Below are 22414 nucleotides of genomic sequence, written 5' to 3' on the forward strand. Positions count from 1 at the left end.
CGCGAGCCTCTACCGCCCTCTAGTGACAGCTGACACGGTGGAAGGGAGTGCCCTTCTGGCAGCTGTCCTCTCCCCCTCAGGGCAGCACCGCTGTGCCCACCGGCAGCGGTACAGGTACACCCCTGACACGAATGCCCGCCCTTGGCTTTGACAGCCTGGTCAGACACATGCTAGGCATTCAGGGCGCCGGGACACTCATCAGAGGACAGCTAGGCTGACCTCCCCTCTCCTCCTCAGCTACCCCCAAGACAGGAAGAAAGCCCCAACAGACAGTTGGATGGACCAATAAAAGACGAATAGCTAGACGGATGGTCAGCCACACGGCTGGATGGCTAGATGGACAGCTGAACAGACCAAGGAATAAATGGTGGACAGAATGACAGACACCCAACAGATGGACGACAGAAAACAGACAAGCCCAAGGGCAGCAGACAGGCACCTCCTTCCTCTTGAACTCCACCACAGCGCTGGCGGTGTCGATGCCCCCGAGGAAGGTGGGCGCCGAGTCGTCCTCATCATACACGGTCACGGGGAAGGGCACCATCACCACCTCCTCCTTGCGTGCGCCGACGCGCACCGTGCAAGCAGCCACCAGCTCGTACTTCTCCCGCAGCTCGCGATCCAGGGGCCAGCGCGTGCTCACCTCCAGGCTGTCCGGGGCGCAGTGGAAGGGCAGGTTCTCACCTATGCACCAAGCAGACCAGGAACCCCAACATGACTCCGGGCAGGGAGGAGGCTGGGGAGGGGGGCAGGGCGAGCTGCCTTTTTCAGGGGCCCTGCCAGTGGGTCAGAGTTGCGGAGCATGCTGGCCCCGCCCTGAACTACTCCTCCTCGGCTCTGGCGGTGGTGGGTGTGGAACTTCAGGCACGGGTTTGCAGTGATGACCGTGCACTAATGGGCTGTCCTGTGCCTGCCACCTTCACTCGTGCTGATGGGGACGCACAGGAACCATGAGGCCTGGATCAAGTCCTCACCCTGATAACCTAGGGAAGGCTGCTCACACTACTTACCCAACCCCCAACCTTGCCTCTCTGGGGGGCGGGGACAGCTGTGTCTCTGGCTGTGTGATCCCAGACTGGTCGTTCCGCCTCTCTGTGCCTGTTTCCTCACCAAGAGATGGGATGATGAAGGCTAACATGCCTGCTCCTGACCAGGCGCTGCTACGTGGTCAGTGACTTATGTACCTTCCCGCTACCCGCTGAGGGGAGGGCCAGTCACCATGGTACACTCTTCAGCCCAAGCCTGTCCTGAAATTCATCCTCCAGGAATAACTCGGAAAAGGGGAAACGCTGAAGGCTTGAAGGTCAACACTGACTGCCCCCACAGCCAACCAGGAAGGGTTAGGCCAGCTCCATTCGGTGGGAAATCAAAAGTCCCTTCCCACTCCTCAAAGCCACATATTACATGTGGATTACATGTGGGAAATGCTTATGATATAATGTTTCTCTCTGATGTTTATGGCTACAAAAAACACGCTCAACAAAATTTAACGATGTAACCTTTATGAGGAAGGGCAGCATGCTCAGCCTTACGTTTGGCTAACAATCCTGCACAAAGACACCCATCCCTGCTGCGGGGCAGTGTGAGGATGCTGGGGGAGTGGGTGGCTACTTTTCTTATCTTACTGAGATTTTCTGTAACATGATTACCTCATTATGGTGTGAACGGTAAACCTGCTGTGAACTCAGGTTCCTCTTACTACTAGCAGTCTACCTTCTGGGTCCCAGTTTCTTGCTTTTGAGTATTTTAATGGTGCCTCCCATCAGAGGTCTGCTCAGGTGCCCCCTCTCACCTCCACTGGGACTCACCCCCCATCCCCACCTTGGCCGGCCTCCCCAGGGCCATCTTGTGGCAAAGTCTGCTGCCCTTGCAGCTGCTTAGGGCAGAATCCTGGAGCCACACTAGCTCCCCCTTCCCCTCAACACCCACACCCAACTCCTCAAGAAATCCTGCTGGGCCTTCCTTCATAACATGACCAGAAGCTGCCTGCTTTTCATGTCCCTGTGGCTTTCACCCTTCTTCCGGTCTCCATCCTCTTGGCTCAGGGATTTCTCAGGTAGCCTCCTAACCGTTTCCCTACTTCCACCCTACGCTGCCCCATACCAAATCACTCCTAGCACAGCAGCCAGAATAATCCTTTAGAGGTAAGTCAGGTCTGGCCAAGCCCCCCTTTCCGACAAGCCTTCCATGACTCCCCAGTCCCTCAAGGGGAAACCCTCAAGAATTTCTCTGTTCTCATGCACCTCCACTATCCCCTGTCGCTCACTCCACTCCAGCTATACAGGGGCTCCACTTCAGGGATCTCAAAGGGGCCAGCCCAGCTTGCCTGGGGCCCTCCCACCTCTGTTCCAGCTCTCCCTTCCCCAGCCACGAGATTTAAGACCGCAGTCTCCACCCCTCTATATCCTTGGAGCTTTACTTCCCACATAGCACCTTCCAGAAGCCACCCCATTTCCTTGGCATGTGCATGGTCTCCATCTCTCAGGGAAATGGAGGCTGCGGGCAGGCAGGATTTTGACTTTAGTTCACTGTCACATCCTTAGCCCCTAGAATAGTACCTAGTCCCTGACAGGCCATCATCCATGACAAGAAATATTTCTGGAATACTAAATGAGCCGGTGGTGTGGTGGTGGAGAGTAAACCAGATGGCTCATGTCAAGGGCTAGTGGTCCTGTGCTCGGCACATAGCAGGCATTGAGGATGGCCCTACAAGGCCGGCACTCACCTTCTAGGAGCCTGTAGGCCACGCTGATGTTGGGGCAGAGGAACTGCACAGGCAGCAGGCGGAACTGGTGGAAAGTGCCGGGAGGCCTATTCTCTCTGATGCGGAAGGAGACACCTGTCTCAGGAAAGCAGAGCTCCTGGGGTTTGAGGGAACCACAAGCCGGGAAGGAGGTGTTGACAAAGGAGAAGTACACACGGGCACAGCCGGGCCATTGGCACTCGCCCTCACGCAGGGATGTAGGTGACAGGAAGACCTGGAGGTAGATGGTGAGCACAGGGAAGCCGCCATCTGCAGAGAAAGAAGTCAGGTCTGGTGGGTCATCAGCCACATCTACAGGTGGTAGGGAACAGAATGGGGAAGGGACAGGAGCTGAAGGGCTAGTGTAAAGCCCAGTCCTCACGGTTGTCCACAGGGTTCCACTGGGCTCTCTGCACCCCACCACCGACTTCCCTGGACCTGGGGCATGTCTGTGCTTCAGGGTCCCATGGTTCTGCTCCCTCTGCCTGGAGGTACCTGGCAGGCCCGCCTCTCTTGTCATTCAGGTCTCAGCTCAAATACTGCTTCCTCAGGTGCCCTGAGCACTGGGGTCTATTGTTCCCCCTAATTCTCCCCACATCATCACCCCCCGCAGAGGGGTGCCCTGAGCCCTGGGTCCAACTCCCCAAGCTGGTTCCTACTGCATGTGGTGATCAGCAGGCCGCTCCCTTCCACACCCTCCCCAAGGGCTTTCATTGTGGAGCTGCCTCTGCAGAGACATACCCATGGACAGACTTCCCAGCACCTGGAGGGGGAATTTCCAGCAAATTCCATTATGGAGGCTCTTTCTCCAACAAGGTCTGGATCTCTGCCACAGTGACAGGGACGCTTCCTGGGCCCTCTCTCTCAGCCCTAGGGTAGTGGCTGCTCCCTCACATCTCCTCCTCCCATATTCGTTAGAGTTCTCTTTGCTTCTTACCAGCCTGTCCTTTGTTGCTTCAATCCCGGGCTGTAGTTAACCATTCTCTATACAAACTTGCCCTGTTCAAGTTACCGTGTGGTTTCTCTCCTGACTGGACTTAACAGGTGCAATCACGAACAGAACAGGACTCCTATGAAAAGGGGCACCTTGGCAAATTCCACTCTGGCCTCTGCCCCTGGAGCCCTAGTTCAAGATCCCCACAGGGGCTTGGGATGAAGACGGCAGCGGTTAAGCGTGCACGGAACCGAAATCCATCTCAGATGCCACCTCCTCCAGAACTGGGGGTACCCGGTGGGGGGCTCCGTCATGTGACCCTGGCTTTTACCTGGCAGACAGGGGTGCAATCCCTCCGTCCTGCTGGGCAGTGCCGCCCACTCTGCATGCATAGGCATGCCACCTGCCTCTTGCCCATATGAGGGCGCTCAGGGCTGGTGGGAGCAGGCAGTGAGGCCATGTCTTTGGAGGAGATGCTTGGAGGTGGGGAGCTACTGGGCATGTGAACACCATTTTTGTACCACCAGGCAAAGCTGCTGCACCCCCCCCAGGACCAGGGTCACATGTGGCCTCTGTTCTGCTCTGTCCCTGACTCTGAGGAGCTGGCCAGGCCCTCCTTCCACATCACTTTTCTCCCCAGCACCAGGCTGGAGTCCCCACCAGGGACCAAGGGCAGCCTGTTGCGGATGGGAAGACAAACTTTCTGCAGAACTGCTCCTTCCCCGGGAAGTTCCAGATCATTTGCTAAATCAAAAACCTTCTGATTTTTCTAGCCCCTTTTAACCCCTCTTATAACCCCAAATCCTGGTCGCCCAACTGGAAAAGGCATCTGAGTCCAGCATAGAGAGAGCACCCAATCCTTCCCAGGGGTTCTCCAAAATCCCAACAGACTTAGGAGGCCCAAGGATCATCAGCAGCCCCCAAACTCATCCGTGCCCTGGCCTGGCTGGACACAGAGGCAGGCCAGCCTCGCCTCACTCTTTACTCTGACACAACAGGAATTGCATAGCAACCACCCTCTTGAGCCGCCGTGTGGCTGTGAGAGGAGGAGAGGCATGAGGTGGGCTGTGGGAGGAGAAGGAGACAGGCTGGGGGTAGGCAGCTCCCTTACTGCGGATGCTGAGCTTGTCCCAGGTGCTGTGATCCAGGCTCCGGTTAAGGTAGAGAAGGCCAGTGTCCTCCTCGATGCGAATCCAGTCGTTCTCATGCAGCCTTGCACGGTAGGCGATGCCGTAGAGGTGCTGGCCCAGGCGGAAGGTGGGCACCTCCTCCGGCATGTCCCGCAGGGCATGGACGTAGAGCAGGGGCATGCCGGCTGGCTGGTCCACGTAGAGTTTCTCCCAGTAAGCATCCCTGGCGAAGTAGAGTCCCAGCGGAGCTGGAGAAGGGAGGGAAGCGTGTGAGGGAGGGAGGGGTGAGGATGATGTCCAGAGCAAGCCCCCCAGGCAGACCAGCATTCCCCAGCAGCTTTATTTCACACCTTGATAAAAGCTTCTTTGTGGACCAAAAAACTTCCGAATTTAAAATTCCAACCTAGCGTAAGGAATAGTTTGCAAGCAAAATCAGATGCAAGTGTTAAGTCTCCTCATTCTTAAATTATAAGAGGTGTCATCCTCCATAATTTATAGGATTAAAGTCTTTCATACAGAAATAAATAAATAAATAGATAAATAAGAAAATTCTGCTCCTAGTGGGACTTTCTCACCTGTAGTCCTAATAACATCAGCACACAACTATCTGTGTAGCTAAACACAAGCTGAAAACGGACTGCCTTAAAACAGAAAAAGAAAAGAGAGGAGGAAGAGGCAGTATAAGACAAGTGCAAAATCATTCTCAATTACCCAAGTTTGTTAAGTACGTGAACTGCACAGAGCTGGGAGTTCACACAGGCTTCTCAGCAAATCATCTGGATCCGGAGTTTTCTTTCTTTCAAAAAATTTTTTTAACGTTTATTCATTTTTGAGAGAGAGAGAGAGAGACACAGACAGAGCGTGAGCAGGGGAGGGGCAGAGAGAGAGAGAGAGAGAGAGAGAGAGAGGGAGACACAGAATCTGAAGCAGGCTCCAGGCTCCAAGCAAGCGGTCAGCACAGAGCCTGATGCGGGGCTCGAACCCACAAACCGTGAGATCATGAACTGAGCCGAAGTCGGATGCTTATCTGACTGAGAGACCCAGTGCCCCTGGATCCAGAGTTTTCAAGTGAACAAGATGATGTCACATAAGCAGGGCTGGCAGTAGTCACCAAAAATGAACCTGGGCACTTTTTATAAGAGAAACAAACCTTTTCTAAAGTTAAACATACTCCTACTTTTGGACCCAGAAATCCTACTAAATTTATCCAAGAGAAATGAAAACACACGTCCATCAAATGACTTATTCACAAGTGGCAGGGTTATTCACGCAGCCAAGAACTGGAAACATCCCAGATGCCCTTCAGCAGGTGAGTGGATAAGCAAAAAGTGGTTTTCACACCACGGAATCCTATGCAGCGACAAGAAGGGATGAACTATGGATACACATCACAGCCTGGAAAGCTCTCACAGACACCATGCCAAGAGGAAGAAGCCAGGCACAAAAGAATATACATGGCAGGATTCTAGGCTAATTTCAGGTGACGGAAAGTAGCCTGGCTACCTGGGGTAGGAGGAGACACAAGCCTGGGAGGGGCAGGAAGGAACATTCTGGGGGATGTAAAGGTTCCACATCCTGACAGCAGTGTGGGTCGCATGGGCACATACATTTGCTGCCAATGTACAGCTGAGGGCTGTGCATTTCGACTTCTGTAAAGTTTCCCTACAAACCTGATCACCAAGGCACTGTGGGTAGAGCTGTGGTTGCCACGAGAAGAGGATGCTGACCATGACCTCACTGGGTAAGCCCACGTAGGAGCTCACTCCTCTGCTGACTTTGTGTGTGTTCAACATCTTTCATAATAAAAAGTTTTTTAAAATAGTAAGAATTTTCAAGGAGGTGGATAAATAGGCAAACGATGCTTAAAAACCACAAAAGTCCTGAAAATATAATGCATAGGAACTACCCAGCACACAACGCAAACTTTAAGACTATTCATGCACTTGTAGCCAATTTTTTTCTCTCTCTCTTTTTTAAATGTTTATTTATTTTGGGTGGGGAGAGACAGAGGATCTGAAGCAGGCTCCGTGCTGACAGGAGAGAGCCCAATACGATGCGATGCAGGGCTCTAACCGTGAGATCGTGACCTGAGCCGAAGTCAGATGCTTAGCCGACTGAGGCATCCAGGTGCCCCGCCAACTTCTCCTTTCAATCAGCTTGTTTCCACCCAGACCCCACTTTTTTTGCAGCTGTCGGGGTTAGCAGCCAGGCCAGTCTGCACCAGCAGAGGAGACCCTTGGCCCTGCCTGCTCCAGTGTGGGTGCTGCCATGTCAGACAGGCCTGGGCTGGGAAGGAGCAAGGGGGAAGGGGTGGGAGAGGGAGAGAGAAGGGAGAGAAGGAGAGAGACAAGGGGGTAACAGGAAAGGGAGGAGGAGGGCGAGAGAGATGGTTTCGTCAGAGCCGAAGGCCTGGCCCTGCACACCCCACCCTAAACACCGTGATGGGGGGACATGGGGGTGGGGGTCGGGGGATGATGACAACACCCATAATGTGGCCTTTCAGACCTTTGGAAAGCCCTTCTCCAGGAGAGGTGTCCCTGGGGTAGGACCTAGAATTACTCAGTCCCTGTGGGTGAAGTTCAGGCAGGAGGAGCAGGCTAGGACCTCCAAGGAGCCCGCCTTTTGCTCTGAGCTGAAGTTTCCCAGGGGAAGGATCTGCTCCAGAGTGCCACATGGGCTGCCATTCAAGGGGGAGACAGCTAGGGCAGAGAGCATGGTCCAGGAGGACACGGGTTCTCAGAGGCACTCAGGGCTGACCTCCTTGGGATTTAGCCGCTGATGCCAGCAGGGACAGGAGGGCAGCTCAGAGGGCTGTGTTGGCCCCAAAGGGCCACAAAACTGGCCTCTTGCTGCTCCTGCTGAAGGGTCACTCATGGTACCAGCACAGAGCTGAGCTGAGTGATGGGCCATGGCTGTCAGGTCCTCCGAGGGTCCCCGCACAGCTGGGATTCACTCCAGAAGGGGTACTCACTCTCCCCACAGTGTGGGGGCCCAAAGAGGACCCTAGCAACCACTCAAGTCATGACGCAAAGACAGGAAAGCTCCCTGTGGGTGTCTCCTCACCCATAGGGAGGGGACAGTGGTGGAGGAGTTCCCGAAGGGGGTTGGCACTAGGAGCGTGCGGGAGCCCCCTCTGTGCTACCTGGCAGGGGAACCCCTGGCCTGCTTTCCTCTGCGGGGCCATCCGGCCTCCCTCCACAGGAATCCGGCATTATGGGGGCTCCCAACCCATGGCAGCATCCTGCCCCAGCGCCAGCATGGCCACGTCCCGGAAGGCAGGCTCAGAAGGGGGATCAGAGCCGGGCACAGCACGGCTGCTCCAGGACAAGGGCCTGAATCATGAGCAGCAGCCAAGCTTCCTTATCCTCCAACATTCCATGAAGGTTCCAAGTCAGGGCATCCAGCAAGAGCCCTGGGGGAGGGGCTGAGGTGGGGGCGAGGCAAGTGGTGCTCACTGCCCCACGGACAGAAAGAACGACTCCCCCTTCCCCCTGACCGTGTCCTGCTCCCATGACATTCTCTGAAGGGGCCGGCCCCCTGCAGACTCCCGCTGCCTCTCAAAGGTGGAGTGTGGGGAGAGCACTGGATGGCTCTGGGAGGCAATTCCCCACGCATACCCACTGACCTTCCATCCTCTCCACAGCCCCAGACAGAGGCACTGTCAGGACCACTGCTTTGCAAACACAGACACTGAGGCAGAAAGAAGAAAAGTCATTTGTTTGCTTAAGGGCACACGCACAGACAGAAAGAAACTGGAATTCGTAAAGCTGTCTTTCCAGAGAGGCACATCCTTCACCAGCCCACTCAGCTTCTGGGGGCCCCCACAGCTGCCATGCTCTTGATCCCCAGCTGACCAGGCCTGGGCCCCCCCCCCACCCCCCCCCCCCCCCACCCAGGGGGCCCTGCCTGCTGGGACAGGCTTTGCTCCCCGACAAAGCCCTCAGTGGTGCTAGGGCTCACTGCAAGTCAGGAACACCAGCTCAAGAGGGGAAGTGGACCCTGATGATGTACCATGTCTCTGGGCAGCTCGGCACTTCCGGGCACAGAAAGGAGAGGAGACTGTAACTCCCAGGGGCCTCACAGGATGGTGGCCAGGGGCAGTCTGGGCTTGTGACACCAACACCAGGTAAAGAGGGGGCTCAGCCTGGATGAGCACTGCCGACCTCCTCAACGCCGTGGCAGAAGGGCACACGCTAACCGCTAATGCTCTGAGATGCTGCCCTTGGGCCTGAGCGCCCAGGGCTCCCCCCAGGGAACACTGCTGAGTCTACAGAATCGGCCGTAGACACAGACCAGGGCAGCCTGTGTCTTCCAGAGCCTATCAGGCCACCAGCTTTCCTTAGGGTGCCCGACCCCTCCCTGGAGAGGTGGGGTGTGCGTTCTGGCCTCCAGAGTACCAGTGAGGGGCCGCTGCATGTCAACTGAGCTTACATCATGAGACTCAATACAGCAGCTGCTGGACATTCTCTCAGCACCCACACTCCTGGCCCTGGTCAGCAGGGTAGAAGCCAGTAGAACCTGGCTGTTCTTGGAGTCACTGTGGGGAGGGCCTCTTGGGGGTGGTAACCCCTGAGGCTGCAGAAGGTCTTGTCAGGTCTTGCTGGGGGAACTACTCTACCCAGAGCACCCCACCTCGCAGGTACGTGGGAGCAGCTCCAGGACCCTCTGGGCGGCGGGGGGAGGGGGCCTCCCTGACTGCACATACTTCCAGTGGTACAGGGGCTGGGAGGCAGCACAGCCCGAGCTCCCAGATCCCTCTCCCACCCCTCCTCCAGGCTGGTCACTGCCACACAGTCCTCATGTGCGGGAGAAAATGGGCCCTGCCTGCTCTCATCTCAGAGAGCTCAGCCCTACGGGATCCGTGTGGGGCCCAATCTATTGCTGCCAGAAGGGATTTGTGGGTTGGGCGATGATTGTAAGCAGAAACAGACTTAAATGCACTTAAAATACCTCCCAGGTGGTCTCTGACGCAGGGCATGGCTCCCTTAATGCTCCTCAGTGTCACAGACACTTCTAGATGGAAAAACACATGGTCCGAGGCAGGGAACTGAGGAGGTGGGTGCAGGGCCGGCCTCAGGGGGGTATAGCCTAGGCAGTCCCCAAGGGCCCCACACTTGGTTTAATGCTCTGTTGTCACGGTTTTGAAATTCTTCACAATTCTAGAACGAGGGGTCCCCACCTTCATTCTACACGGGGCCCCACAAATGATGTAGCCAATCCTGGCAGGTGAATGAGGAGAGCCTGAGACGGGCCACTGGTGTCTACTTCCACAGGGCTGTGCAGCCTCTGCAGCCTCAGTTTCTCCAACTGTGAATCAGAGCAGGGCATGCTGGGGAGAGGAGCAGCCAGTGCAGGTTGCAGCCAGGCCTCACCTCTGCATAAGTGTGTATTACACAAAGCTGCTAACTTCAGATTCACAGCCACTGTGTGCAGATCGCTTTACTACCCCATTTCACAGTTCGGAACACCGAAGCTGGGAGGTAGGAAGCCTTACCAAGGTCACTCGGCTGGAGGTTCTGAGACTCGGGATTTGGTACAAGGGCTAACGAAGTGGCAGCGGGAGTCAGGATAAAGGCAGACGTTGAGCCCACCAAGAGGCTCACTGCTGGCAACTTTCTGCCAGGAAGGGCTGTCTGGCCTATGGGCTCAGAGTGGCCTCCAGTGAGGACCAAACCTGGCACTTTGGATAGGTCGACACAGAACTTGCAAAGCCTTCCATACCCATCCCTCTCACCTGTGAATGCCACAGGGTGTGAGAATCGTCCCCCGCACCTAGTCTAACATTTCTGTCTGGACAGAGTCGGCCAGCATCACCCTCTGGTGGCACCTCCTTGCACAGTGGGTCTGGTTGCTCAGGCTGCCCCTGTTCCATGGCACCACACTGAGGGGTGAGGAGCTGACCTTCCCTCACACAGCACAGGTGGGTCCCTCCCACATTGCTCATGGCACACCCACCCAAGGCTGAAGTCACTGCTCATGTTCAAAGAGACCCCATCGGCTCCCACCCTGCCTGGCCCTGAAAGGGACTGGCTCCCACCCGTCCACAGCCTTGGCTCCCCTGTGCCTTGGAGGATTGTCTCCAGCCAGCTCGAAGCTGCAGGCCAGTCCCGGCCCAAGCAACTCAGCCAACTTCCCCATGAGCAGTGGGCTGCTGTCCAGCTCCGCCAGCAGGCTCTGACCCCCGGCCAGGGAGCAGGGTCCTTCCCTGGGTGCCCTCAGCCTGAGGTAGCCCACAGAGCTCTCCTATACCCACTGTTGTCCTGTCAACACAGATTAATAAGTTATGTTCACCTCTCCTGTTTCAACTGCTGTGTGAGTGCTGAATCCTCGGTGAGCCCGCACTCATACACACATCTCTCATGCACACACTCATTCTCTCACACACACACGGTTACATATTCACGCACACGTCCTGTGGCTCACTTAGGGTAGTGTAGTATAGCCCGGTCCTGACTGTGGGCTCACCTTCGCCAGCTCTCCATGGTCCTGGCCAGCCCTGGCCATCACGGCCACACACAGCTCACCCGAGGTGCCTCGGATTTCGGTGCCACCCTCTGTGGTGGTTGTGCCGCCCTCTGACCATGCCAGTCCGTATCTGGGCAGGCACTTCCTGGCCGGGTGCCCTTGGTCTCTCACCCCATCTCGGGGCCTGTCCTCCCGGCTGCTATGAGCACCGGTGAGTCACACTCCCCGTGGCACACGCTCACCCTGCCAGAGAAGTGCAGAGAGCCCCCAACAACTAAAAATGTGCTGCACTGCAACATGAAAGTTGGAACTCAGGGCTCCTAAGAAAGAAAAAAAGAGTGAAACGGTTTGATCCAAGACCTGGGCAGGGTTAGCACTGTGTGCAGGGCAGGCCCTTCCTGCAGAATCCACTCTCTACACAGCCCTGGCTCCTGCCCTTGATGAGCGCCAGATCGTGCAGATGACAGTTTTATTATAACCCAGCAGAATCTCCTTAACAGACGATTTCCTAATGCCATCATCTTTGCTGGGAATGGGAAACAGACCTCACTGACTTCTCCCCAGGGGCAGCCCCTCCCCTGCAGGCCAGCTGTCCCTGGAGGGGGTCTCTCTAGCCCCCAAGACCCATGCTTGGCACTGTCACCCTCTCAGGATGTGGCCTGTCCACACCACGGCCCCTCCTCTATCACATTCACATTCTCTCTTTATTCTAATTGTATATTTGATATACACAAATACGTCATACAGAACATTTACACTGCAAGTAAATATAACCCCCCCCCCCCCCACAACCACCACCCCGAGCCCAAGGCCAACCTCACTGGACGCTTCGCAATGTTCCTGCCCCTCCCCGGTCCCCACCTTCCACTTCATCCCACTCACTTCGAACATGAACCTGGGTCTTGGGTTCCTCTTGCCTTAAAAAAAACTTTTTTTTTTTTTTTTTAAACCTTCTGCCTCATTCATGGAAGGTACTTCTGCTGTGTTAGAGGATTCTGTAGGACAGTTACTTTCTCTCAGTCCTTCGGAGGACTTTTTTTTTTTTTTCTTTTGCTTTTGTTGCTGCTGCTGAGAACTCTATCCTCGTTCTACTTGTCACTCCTTAGTATTCCCTCTTCTCTCTGGCTCCTATCTGGTGTTCTCTCCAGTTGCACTACAATAAGCCAGGTGGCCAACCTCCCGCGCTGGTTTCCTCCCCCTCGCCGCCCCTCTGGGTGTCGGAAGCTCCTCGTTCTCTCTCCCTGTTCTCTGCTAGCAAGCGGCAGTCAGTCCCACAGCATTTGTGGCCAGGTTCATGAGTCTTGTGCTGACAACTGCCATGTTCCCACGCCCTGACTGACCTCCTCCTCGGTGCCAGGTGCGAATCTCCGCCGTCTTGCTCCAGCCCCTCTCACATCTCAGTCCACTTAGAGGAGGACCCAGACCCCCCCCTCCCCCACCCCCACCCACCAGCCTGCTGCCATCTTTCCACCCCAGCCAGGGCACCTCCTACCTCACTGCTCAGAACACACACCTCAGGCTCACCTGGAGCCTGTTTGACTTCCACCCCTTCCACCAGCCCACAGACCGCCCTCTGCCATCCCCAATCGAAGTCGCATGCTCCCACACCTCCCTCACCTGGATGACACTGCCACAATGCTCAAGTGGCTTTCCTGCGCCCGCTCTCAACCCCACAGGCCACTTGTACAGAGCAACCAGGGTGAGTCGGCTCATGTCACCCTCCGCCTGACGCCCTGTATTAACTGTCCACTGCTTGCAGAGTAGAACACAGCTCCTCACCAGGGGTGAGGTCCCAACTCACCTCCTCCCCACTCTCCTGGGCACCCACCTTCCAGTCGCATCAGCCAACTCACCACATCTGAGCTGAAAGAACAGACTAATGAGTGAACCAATGAACGCAACAAGGAAGGAACAAACCAATAAACACATGGTTTCATGGGGGAGGGGATGCTGGGTGTTTTTGGGAAATAGTCCAAATTTGGGATGGGAGAGGAGGTGGGGCTAGGATACTCTGGCTTGGTCTGATGGGCCCTGGGAGCCACAGGGGGACAGTCAGCAGCAGGATGAGCCAGAGAGAGTCATGTGCACAAGACACACGAGGGACATGGAGGGCCCTCTGGTGCACTGGCCATCTTGGTGAGGCCGGTGGTGGGTGCTGAGCCAACAGCCACCAGGCTGAGAACAAAACCTCTGATCCCAGCTCAGCAAATGACTTACTGGTGACTGAGGAGCACTGCCAACTGTAGGTGTTGGCCAGGATGTGTGTGCTCACTCACACACACACATGCACACAAGTGTGTGTGCACAGGCAGGGTCACCCTGCAATCACTGTGCTTTGTCTCAGCCGGAGGCCCTGCTTTTACAAGGGATTGTGATGTCATTCAGCTTTTAGGAAAAAAGTACGGATCAAATTGCAAATCAAATTTATAAAGAACAAATCTGGGGAGGCACACAAAGGGAATCCCAGTTTTTAAAATTAATCATGGTAGAATACACATAAAATTTACCATCTTAAAAAAATTTTTTTTTTCAATGTTTATTTTTGAGAGAGAGAGAGAGAGAGAGAGAGAATCCGAAGCAGGCTCTGGGCTCTGAGCTGTCAACACAGGGCCCAACATGGGGCTTGAACCCACGAACTGCGAGATCGTGACCTGAGCCAAAGTTGGATGCCTAACTGACAGAAACCCAGGCACCCCTACAATTTATCATCTTAATTATTTTTAAGAAGGAACTGAAGGAGGGCTAGCTACTTCCCTGGTGCCCAATGAGGGCATTAGTCACATCACGGCAGTGCAACTTCAGTTTCAGTCTTCCATTCCTTCTTCCCAAAATGCTGCCAGCAGCCCTCAGGAGGCAGCCTATGCCACTATGGCCACAAGGCTGAGTGGCCTTCCTGGGGGTGCCTGGGCACACAGCAAGGGCAAGCTGAGTAGGCCCGGCACACAGGGAGGAACGAATGGGGATCCTGGCACACACAGTGGATGCCTGAGCTTTCAATAATGCGCTCTGGGGCTCTCGATGTTCCCAAAGGTTCTGTCTAGCACAATGCCCAGGGCTCCTGCCTGCCTGTCTGGCCAGGGACTTCGCACCAGCTCAGCTCTCGAGGTCCACATCATCCCTGCAGCCTAAGCCCTCACCGTGTGGTTCACGGTAGAGAAGGGCAGGAGACCCAACGTGGGGTGCGGTGTTCTCCCCACATACCTGTCCTCTTGGGCCCTGGCTGGGAAAGGTGGCCGGCATCCTGGGAGAGCAGCTGGATGGAGGAAGAGAGAGCTGGGAACCAGCCCTTGCCTCAGAGATACCACTCTGCACACACAGGCACACCCGTCTACCTTTGTGAAAAGCTCTTCCTCGCACCCCTCGCCTAAGCTCTTGCTGTAGTCTAGGGACATCACTCGGCCACCCACCCACCCCCATTCAATGATGGGAAACAGAAGCTGGGTTTCACCTCTCACACTCACGGAAGTGCCATCGGGGCCCAGGTCTCCTGACACGACCCACGTCATCCATGTAGCCCTCTGCCAAGAGTGGGGAAGGGGTCTCTGCATGGTTGAGGTTGAGGTTTGGGAAAGTGAGGCCAATGACTGAGGTCTACAGCCCAGGCAGCATGGGAGCCAGTGGTCCAGGCTCACTCTCTGCTCACAGGCCCCAGCCTTCTGCTCCGAGGGGCCCGGGCCCCAGGTTGCACCCTACATGCACCCGCAGCCACCACCCACACTTCCACACCCATCAAGGCCAGCTGCAGTGGCCTCACTGAGATGATGGACGCTCCTGCCCAAATGTGATTTCCCAGCTGCTGCTGGGTTAATCACCAGCCTCACTGGCAGCTCCTTCCGGCTTCTATGCAAAGGAAACTGCCAATTAGGTTACAATTAATTTCTTACCCAGGGCAAGGCCTGGCTGGAACAAGATTGGCCACCCAAGTGGCCTGCTGATGACTGTGTGGGGGTCACCAGGCCCACTTGGCTCCAGGACTCTCATGCTGCAAGGTCCCAACTGACTTCGGGGGTGCTAGCTCTGGCCTGGGGGTGACTGGCCAGGACATTACTGGCTTTGACCCTGGTGCCTCCGCCTGGGGAGCTGTCCCTCATGTACCCAGCAGGGCACTGTGACTCAGACTTAAACAAACCTGTTATCCCACCTATCTTGAGATCCCTGAACAGAGATGGTCCTGTCCATTTTTGTCCACCCCCCCCCCCCCCCCGCAGCCCCATGCAGCACTCTTCTTGTGCAACATTAACCAGCAAGACTTCTATGGTGCACTCCTTGTGAGAGTCTCTGTTCTGAGGTATTTCACATGCATTGTCCCACTGAATTAACACAACTGTCAGAAGCAGGATGATTATGATCCCTGTCTTTGAAGAGGAGGAAACTGAGGCAGAGAGAGGCTAAGTACCTTGCCCAAGGCCACGCAGACAGTGAGCCAGGATTGAAGCTAGGGTCCTGTGTAGGGTGGTATGCATGGCCACCAAGCTCTTTTGCTCAGTGACGGCCATGCACACACACGCAGAGAAGCCAGGGCGCTGAGATCTGGGACCCTGCACCACCTACCCACCCGCTTACAGCCCAGACCGATGATGCCATCATAAATAACAATCCATGCCTCCCTTACCTCTTCTAAAAAGCAGGTGCCCCTAGAGGTTTCCTGGTATAAATTTGTTAACATTTCAATGAAATGGGATGAAGGCCCAGGAAAGTGTGACTGGGTGGGAGTCTGCTCAGGCAGTTATCTGCCTGACAGGGACAGACACAGCGATGGTTGCTGAATGCACAGGCAGGACGTGGCAGGGGCCCACCGATGCCAGGGGCCTGACATGTCTATCTCTGCTGGACCAGAAATGACTCTTACAGGGTCCTGCCCTCCATCCCCATTGGGTCCTATTATCACCAAATACTTGAAAAGGTGGAACCAGCAAAGTCCGGCTTCTGCAAGTGGCCACTTGTACCTCCTGAGGGGAGGGGTCAGGGCAGCTCCTAGGAAGGTAGCACTTAGGGTGGCTGGGATAAAGGCACCTCCCTGAGCCAGCAGCAGCCTGTCGGTCAGAGCAGGGCCTACTGGGACTGCTGCAGCTGAGTGGGGGGCTGGAAGGCCATCCTGTGGTCTGGACGTGCTTCTTTGTTAGGTCTGAGAGGAACACCAAGGGACCTCTCAAAGGAAGCCCCTTTCCTCAAGGGCTGAGCGAACAGGTTTGCCCTCCTGCCCCCAACACGCACTCCCTCCTATGTGGGGCAGGCTTGGGATGTCACAGTGCTCCCACTGGTAGCCCCCCTCAGTCCCTCCCTGTGGCTTTGGGCTGCCCCCTCCTCTCCCTACTCCTGCTGTAAGCAAGGGCAGGTGCAGTCAGAGTGAGCAGCAGGCAGGACCCTGAGGCAGGGCCACCACGATGGAAAAGCTGGGTTCTCTCTGGGGATGTGGGGTTTCAAAGCAGGCCTAAGGGTCTGCTCTGCTGGGAGGGTAAGCCTCTGAGAGAGGCAGGTTCCAGCACAGCATGGACCTGGGGCCAGACAAGCCTAGGGCTGGGGCACATGCACCTGCATTTGGCTGTTGTTATCAAGCCTACTGGAGCACCAGACCTCTAAGGCCTCAACTTCAAGAGTAAAAAGGAGCCTAACTGCAGGGCTGGAGAAGCTGTATGGAGAAGGGGTCATGGCAGGCAAGTCCTCAGTTGATGCTTCTCACATGTGTGACAACTCATGGCTCCCTCTGGGCCTCAGTTTCCCCATCTATAAAATGATAAGGTTGCATCCAATGCTAAGGCTCCTTTAAATTCTGATTCTCCTATGAGTCTATGTGATGTTGGTGCAGAAGCATTCACTGAATGAACTTCCTGACCCGGGACCAGGAGGCAGAATGGTGGGCATATTAGAAATTGGGATGGGCTTTGACCTAGGTGGCCTCTGGGAGGGGAGTAGGATATGGGATGGAATAGGATTAGGATCACAGGTATCTCCCTAGGCCACCAATGGTAAGGCAAAAAGACATGGGCCTAGATCCAAAGGAGAGATTTTAGTGCAGCACAAGGAAGCAGAAAGACAAGGGCAGAGCCGGGCCCAAGCCCACGCTCCTTCACTGCCTCGCTGTGTGACCGGCTTGGCAATTGCCTCTCTGGGTCTGTTCCCAGCTGTGAACTGGGACAGGAACTCCTCTTTGGAAGCACGGCTGGGACAGACCAGGCATACAGCACCTGCTGACTGAAGCCGGTTCTCTTCTGTTCTCTCTCTGCATTCCTGGTTCCCCAGTCTGGAATCAGATCTGCCTGGGGCCCACAAAGCCTTCCAGCCACTCTTCAGTCAAGGCCTTGTGATGCCCATGCCACTGCCCAGCCCTCCTGCAAGGCTGAGCAATGCCTTGGTACACACTGCTGTCCCAGGAAAATGGCTTCAAGGGACTGGCAGCATGACATCACAGAGCTACAATTACGGTAATCAACTTACACCGGATCTGCCTGGTTATTTTTAGAGTCAGGATTGAGGTTTAGCAAGACAGGGCAGCCCTGGGTTCCCCTGCTGCTGAGTCCTGGCTTGTCAGGTGGGCTGGGTGGGCTGCTGATTCCTGGCACCACTCCTTTCCCTGGTCCTTCACAAGGTGATTTCTGGGCGTGGGCGTCACACACACAAGTTGTGACTCCATTGCCTCTGGGGCATTCGAGCCTAAAGTGGCCTCAAGGTCCAGGATTTCTGAGAATGTCCTCAGGGTCCCAGTGGGGTTATGGTGACTCAGCCTCCCACCTTGAACATCAGATGAACCCACATCCTCCTCAAAAGGGATCTGGGGCTCAGATACCAACAGAAATGCCACTGACACAATGAAATGCAATGACACAAAACAGCTTCTTAGCAAAACTTGGTGGAGATTTGATGAAGCAAGGTAAACCCAACAACAAAAAGACACCCCACCCAATTAAAACATGGGCAAAGGACCTGATTAGAGATTTCTTCAAAGAAGATACAAATGGCTAATGAGCACGTGAAAGGATGTTCAACATTGCTAATCATTAGAAAAATGCAAATCAAAACTACAATGAGATACCACATCGTACCCAGTATGCTGGTTATAATTAACACAAAACAAAACAAAACAATCCAAAAAATAACAAGTGTTGAAGATGTGGTGAAATTGGAACTCTCCCACGCTTCTGGTGGGCATGCAAAATGGTGTAGCTGCCATGGAAAACAATTTGGGAATTCCTCAATAAATAAAACAGAATTACCATATGGCCCAGCAATTCCACTCCTAGGGACACACCTAAGAGAAGTGAAACCAGGGACTCAAACAGGTATTTGTACGTGAATATTCACAGCAGCATTATTCACAATAGCTAAAAGGTGGAAATGAACAGATAAATAAACATGATATTTACAATCCAAGGAAATATTACCCTTACAAAGAAATGAAGCACTGATACATGCTACAATGTGGGTGCACTTTGAAAACATCATGCTCAGAGAAAGATGCCGGATACAAAGTTCCATTTATGTGAAATATCCCAAGTGGACAAACCCATAGGGACAGAAGGCGGAGCAGTGGTTACCATGGGCTGGGGGCTGCAGGGATACACGGCAGTGCCTAAATGCGTTTGGGGTCTCCTTCTGCCTCGATGAGACCGTTTAGGAACTACATAGATGTGATACCTATGCAACATTGTGAACGTACTGAATGCCACTGAATTGTTCACTTAAAATGGTTGATTTCATGTTATGTGAATTTTACCTCACCAAAAAGAAGCAAATTGTAATTATTTGCTACCCTTCCCTCAGGCAGATGCTGGGCAGGACACAGGCCCTGGCTGTGCTGACCAGGAGAACTGCCATGGAAGAGTCCGTGCGCAGGGGTGCCGTGTCGGGAGCAGGGGTCCCCGAGAGTGTAGGCAGGTGCTCCGGTGTGTGCCCTCCCACCCGCCATGCCCTCCTTTGTACTCTGGGCCTCTCTTGTGGAGAGAAGGGCCACGTGATGGGGTTCTAGCCTGTGGAACATGGGCAGAGTGCTGCGGGTCCCTCCAGGCCTGGCTCTGTGCCCCTCCTTGAGCACACAGCTGGGCATGGAGGGGCTAGCAGGAGGGACCATTAGTAGGAGACAAACTGGCTGTGTTGAATCACTGAGGCTGTGGGGCTTTCTCTTACCAAGTGCAGTCTCACCTGCCCTCAAAGATAGGAGTCGGTGGGAGGCTTGGAAACAGAGAATCTTCGAGTGGGTTCTCACTCAAGAGACTTCAAGGCTCTGTGGAGTCATGTCTGTGGTCCTGCTGGATGAATCTCCTGCAAAGACCACCCTGCAGGTTGCCTACCTGACGTGGGTCATCCCTCTGGTGGCAACACCCATCTGCATAGGGCTAAGTGCATGTTAACCCTGCCTCCAGAAGTGAGGAGGTGGAGGGTGGCTACCCCATTAAGTGGCTGCTGGAATGGTGCCCTGCTCCCCAACTCCACCCTTTCTCCTCCCCGGAAAGGACAGAATGCAGAAGATGCCCCACAGCCAGTGTTGGGAGGGCAGGACAGGGGAGCAGGCAAGGAGAAACCCGCACCCACCCAGGAGCAGCCCCAGCTTCTGTCTTGAACCATTTCACTGTTTCTGTGTCTTTGCTGGTTTCACCAGCAAGAGAAATTGAGGGAACAAACTCTCTAGACTCTTGGATGGCCCCATCACTCTGCACACGTCCAGGTCAACACCCTCACACACCCCACCCCCAGGTCCTGGCACAGAGAGTGCACATTTCCCCCAGCATTTTGTAGGTCATTAATGATTTGGGGCCATTAATCACATTTTTTCTTTTCCCCCTTCTGGAAGGCTGAGAATCACTGCAATTTTCTGGTGATCACACAGCCACCTATGGGACACTGGAACCAGCTTTGGTGGCTACTAGCTTGCCAGGGGCCTTCTAACTTATTTTTAGCAGGAGAACCCTTTCTCCAATCCGGCTGGTGCTTGGGGCAGGGCTCAGAGCTTCGACACCCCTGCGGTCCCTTCCCCCTCGCCCACCCCAGCCCCCCAGGCCATACGGCTCTCTAAGCACTTCTGGAGCCCTGGGCCCTGCAGATCACAGACATCAGCACCCCATGTCACATAGGAGCAAAGGCCCAAGATGGCCATGAGGTACAGCCGCCAGCGCCTGAACTTGGGAAGAGGGCTGGGGCCCTAGGACCCAGGCCTACGGGGGCACAGGCACCTTCCCTGAGTTGGGCCCAGAACTGAGCCCTGCCCAACACAGAACTCTAGCCTTGCCCTCCCCCACCCCCCTGGCTTTGATATTGTCATGGACAACTTGCACTAGCCAGCCCACCAGGTGGGCACACACCTGTTCAAGTGCACAGGTGACCTCTCCGCAGCGGCACCCGGGCTGCTGTACTTTGTGGAGCCACTCATAAGGCAAAGGCAAACAGAGGTGTTTGCGCGCGGCTGGCCACCTGCTCTCCTTGGGGGCCCAGGTGGTGCCTAAACTGTCTCCCTCAAGGTCCTGTTAGTGTCACCTACCCCCACAACCGCATTTTCTAGAGGCATCAGCTCCAGCTGAGGAAACAATGGCACACTGCTGCCTCCTCTTGTCCCACCCCCTCCTGGCCCAGAGTCTCAGAGGGGACAGTGCAGGGGTGCACCGGCTTCACAGCCTCCAGCCTCAGGGACAAAGGGAGGTCCCAGGGGCCCCTACAACCGCACAGCTGTGAAGTCTGAGCTTGATGGGAGCCCAGGCCCTCATCTGGTCCCAGAGCTCAGGAAAGGTGGATGGTAGGAGGATCAGGAGGGGAGGGAGGGCAGGAGGGCCCAGTCTATAGGGCTCCCAAGGGTCTTGGAGTGTTGCCCCAAAGAGGGGTCTTCTAAGGTCTTCTGAGGTGAGGTGGAGCCCTGCCTCAGAAGTCACAGTCTCCCTTAAACCCTCAAACACCAGGCCTGGACTGCCACTCTGGGGCTGGGAAGGGAAAGTCAGGTGGGCTCTGGGAGGCCTGGGCATTTCCACCCCTTCAAGCCTCTCAGGAGCGCCCTCCCCAGGCCACCAGAGGGCCACGCTGGGTGTGGCCTCTCTGAGTCATACTGACCCCACAGCCTTCTAGGGGCTGAAGCACCCCGACCCACAGAGCACGGAAGAAAGGCCTCAGAGACCTATGGGAAGCTGAGGAGAGGGAGCAGGGAAGAGGAGGGAGCCCAGCAGGGATGCATGATCCCCTGCTGTCATAACCACACTGCAGCCCATAGCTGGGAGGGCCACTTGCCTGCCTGGCAGCCCAGTACCCTCCCCTCCCCTGCCCTTCAGGGGGCAGGGTGCTCCTGCTGAGCACCTCTGAAATCACACACATGCTTTTGGGGTAAGTGACAGCTTAGTGCTTCCTTTACTGCCTGTCCCTCCCTGCACAGTGACAGCTCTGAGGTCAAAGAGCCCTTCTGTTGTCTCCCCAGGGGCATCCCCAGCCCTGGAGAAGCTCTCTAGGCAGCAGGCGGTCCCTCAGGGAGTGTCTGTAGATCACTATTACTATCACTATTAAACCACTCACTCGGAGAAACTGCAGAAATGAGGCAGAGGATGACACCAGGAGGAAGGAGAGGGAATGGGGAAGAGGAAAACACAGGCAGGAGAAGGAGGACATGGGGAGGAGGAGGAAGACATGGAGAGAAGGGCACTGGGAGGAAGAGGAAGATATGGGGAGGAGGAGGACATGGAGAGAAGGACACTGGGGAAAAAGAGGACAGCAGGAGGAGGAGGAGGTTATGGGGAGGAGCATGAGGAGTCAGGAAGGAGGAGGAGGACACGGGAGGAGGGTACACAAAGGAGGAGGAGGATATGGGGAGGAGGACACTGGGGAAAAAGAGGACAACAGGAGGAGGAGGAGGTTATGGGGAGGAGCATGAGGACTCAGGAAGGAGGAGGAGGACACGGGAGGAGGGTACACAAAGGAGGAGGAGGATATGGGGAGGAGGAGGATATGGGGAGGAGGATGAGGACACAGCAAAGAGGAGGAGGACATGGGAAGAAGGAGGATGTGAGAAGGAGGAGGAGGACATGGGGAGGAGGATGAGGACACTGGGAGGAGGAGGAGTCTATAGGAAGGAGGAGGAGGACATGGGGAGGAGGATGTGGAGAGGAGGAGGACACAGGAAAGAGTATATAGGAAGGAGGAGGAAGACACTGGGAGGAGGAAGGCATGGAGAAAAGG

The 22414-nt window shown here is 55.3% G+C and overlaps 1 protein-coding gene across 1 annotated transcript in view; it reads right to left on the bottom strand.

The window, feature by feature from the left end:
• Positions 1 to 22414, bottom strand: part of RET (ret proto-oncogene) — a 52473-nt gene that overhangs the window by 24769 nt on the left and 5290 nt on the right. The window contains exons 2-4 of the mRNA XM_019445026.2: positions 4789 to 5055; positions 2726 to 3013; positions 440 to 684 (exon numbers count right to left, since the gene is read on the bottom strand). Of these exons, the coding sequence (XP_019300571.1) occupies positions 440 to 684; positions 2726 to 3013; positions 4789 to 5055 (800 nt within the window). The remainder of the gene's footprint in view (positions 1 to 439; positions 685 to 2725; positions 3014 to 4788; positions 5056 to 22414) is intronic.

This window comes from Panthera pardus, unplaced genomic scaffold (assembly GCF_024362965.1).
Source record: "Panthera pardus isolate Hobbes unplaced genomic scaffold, ASM2436296v1 HiC_scaffold_22, whole genome shotgun sequence".
In the NCBI taxonomy this organism is placed as follows: domain Eukaryota; kingdom Metazoa; phylum Chordata; class Mammalia; order Carnivora; family Felidae; genus Panthera; species Panthera pardus.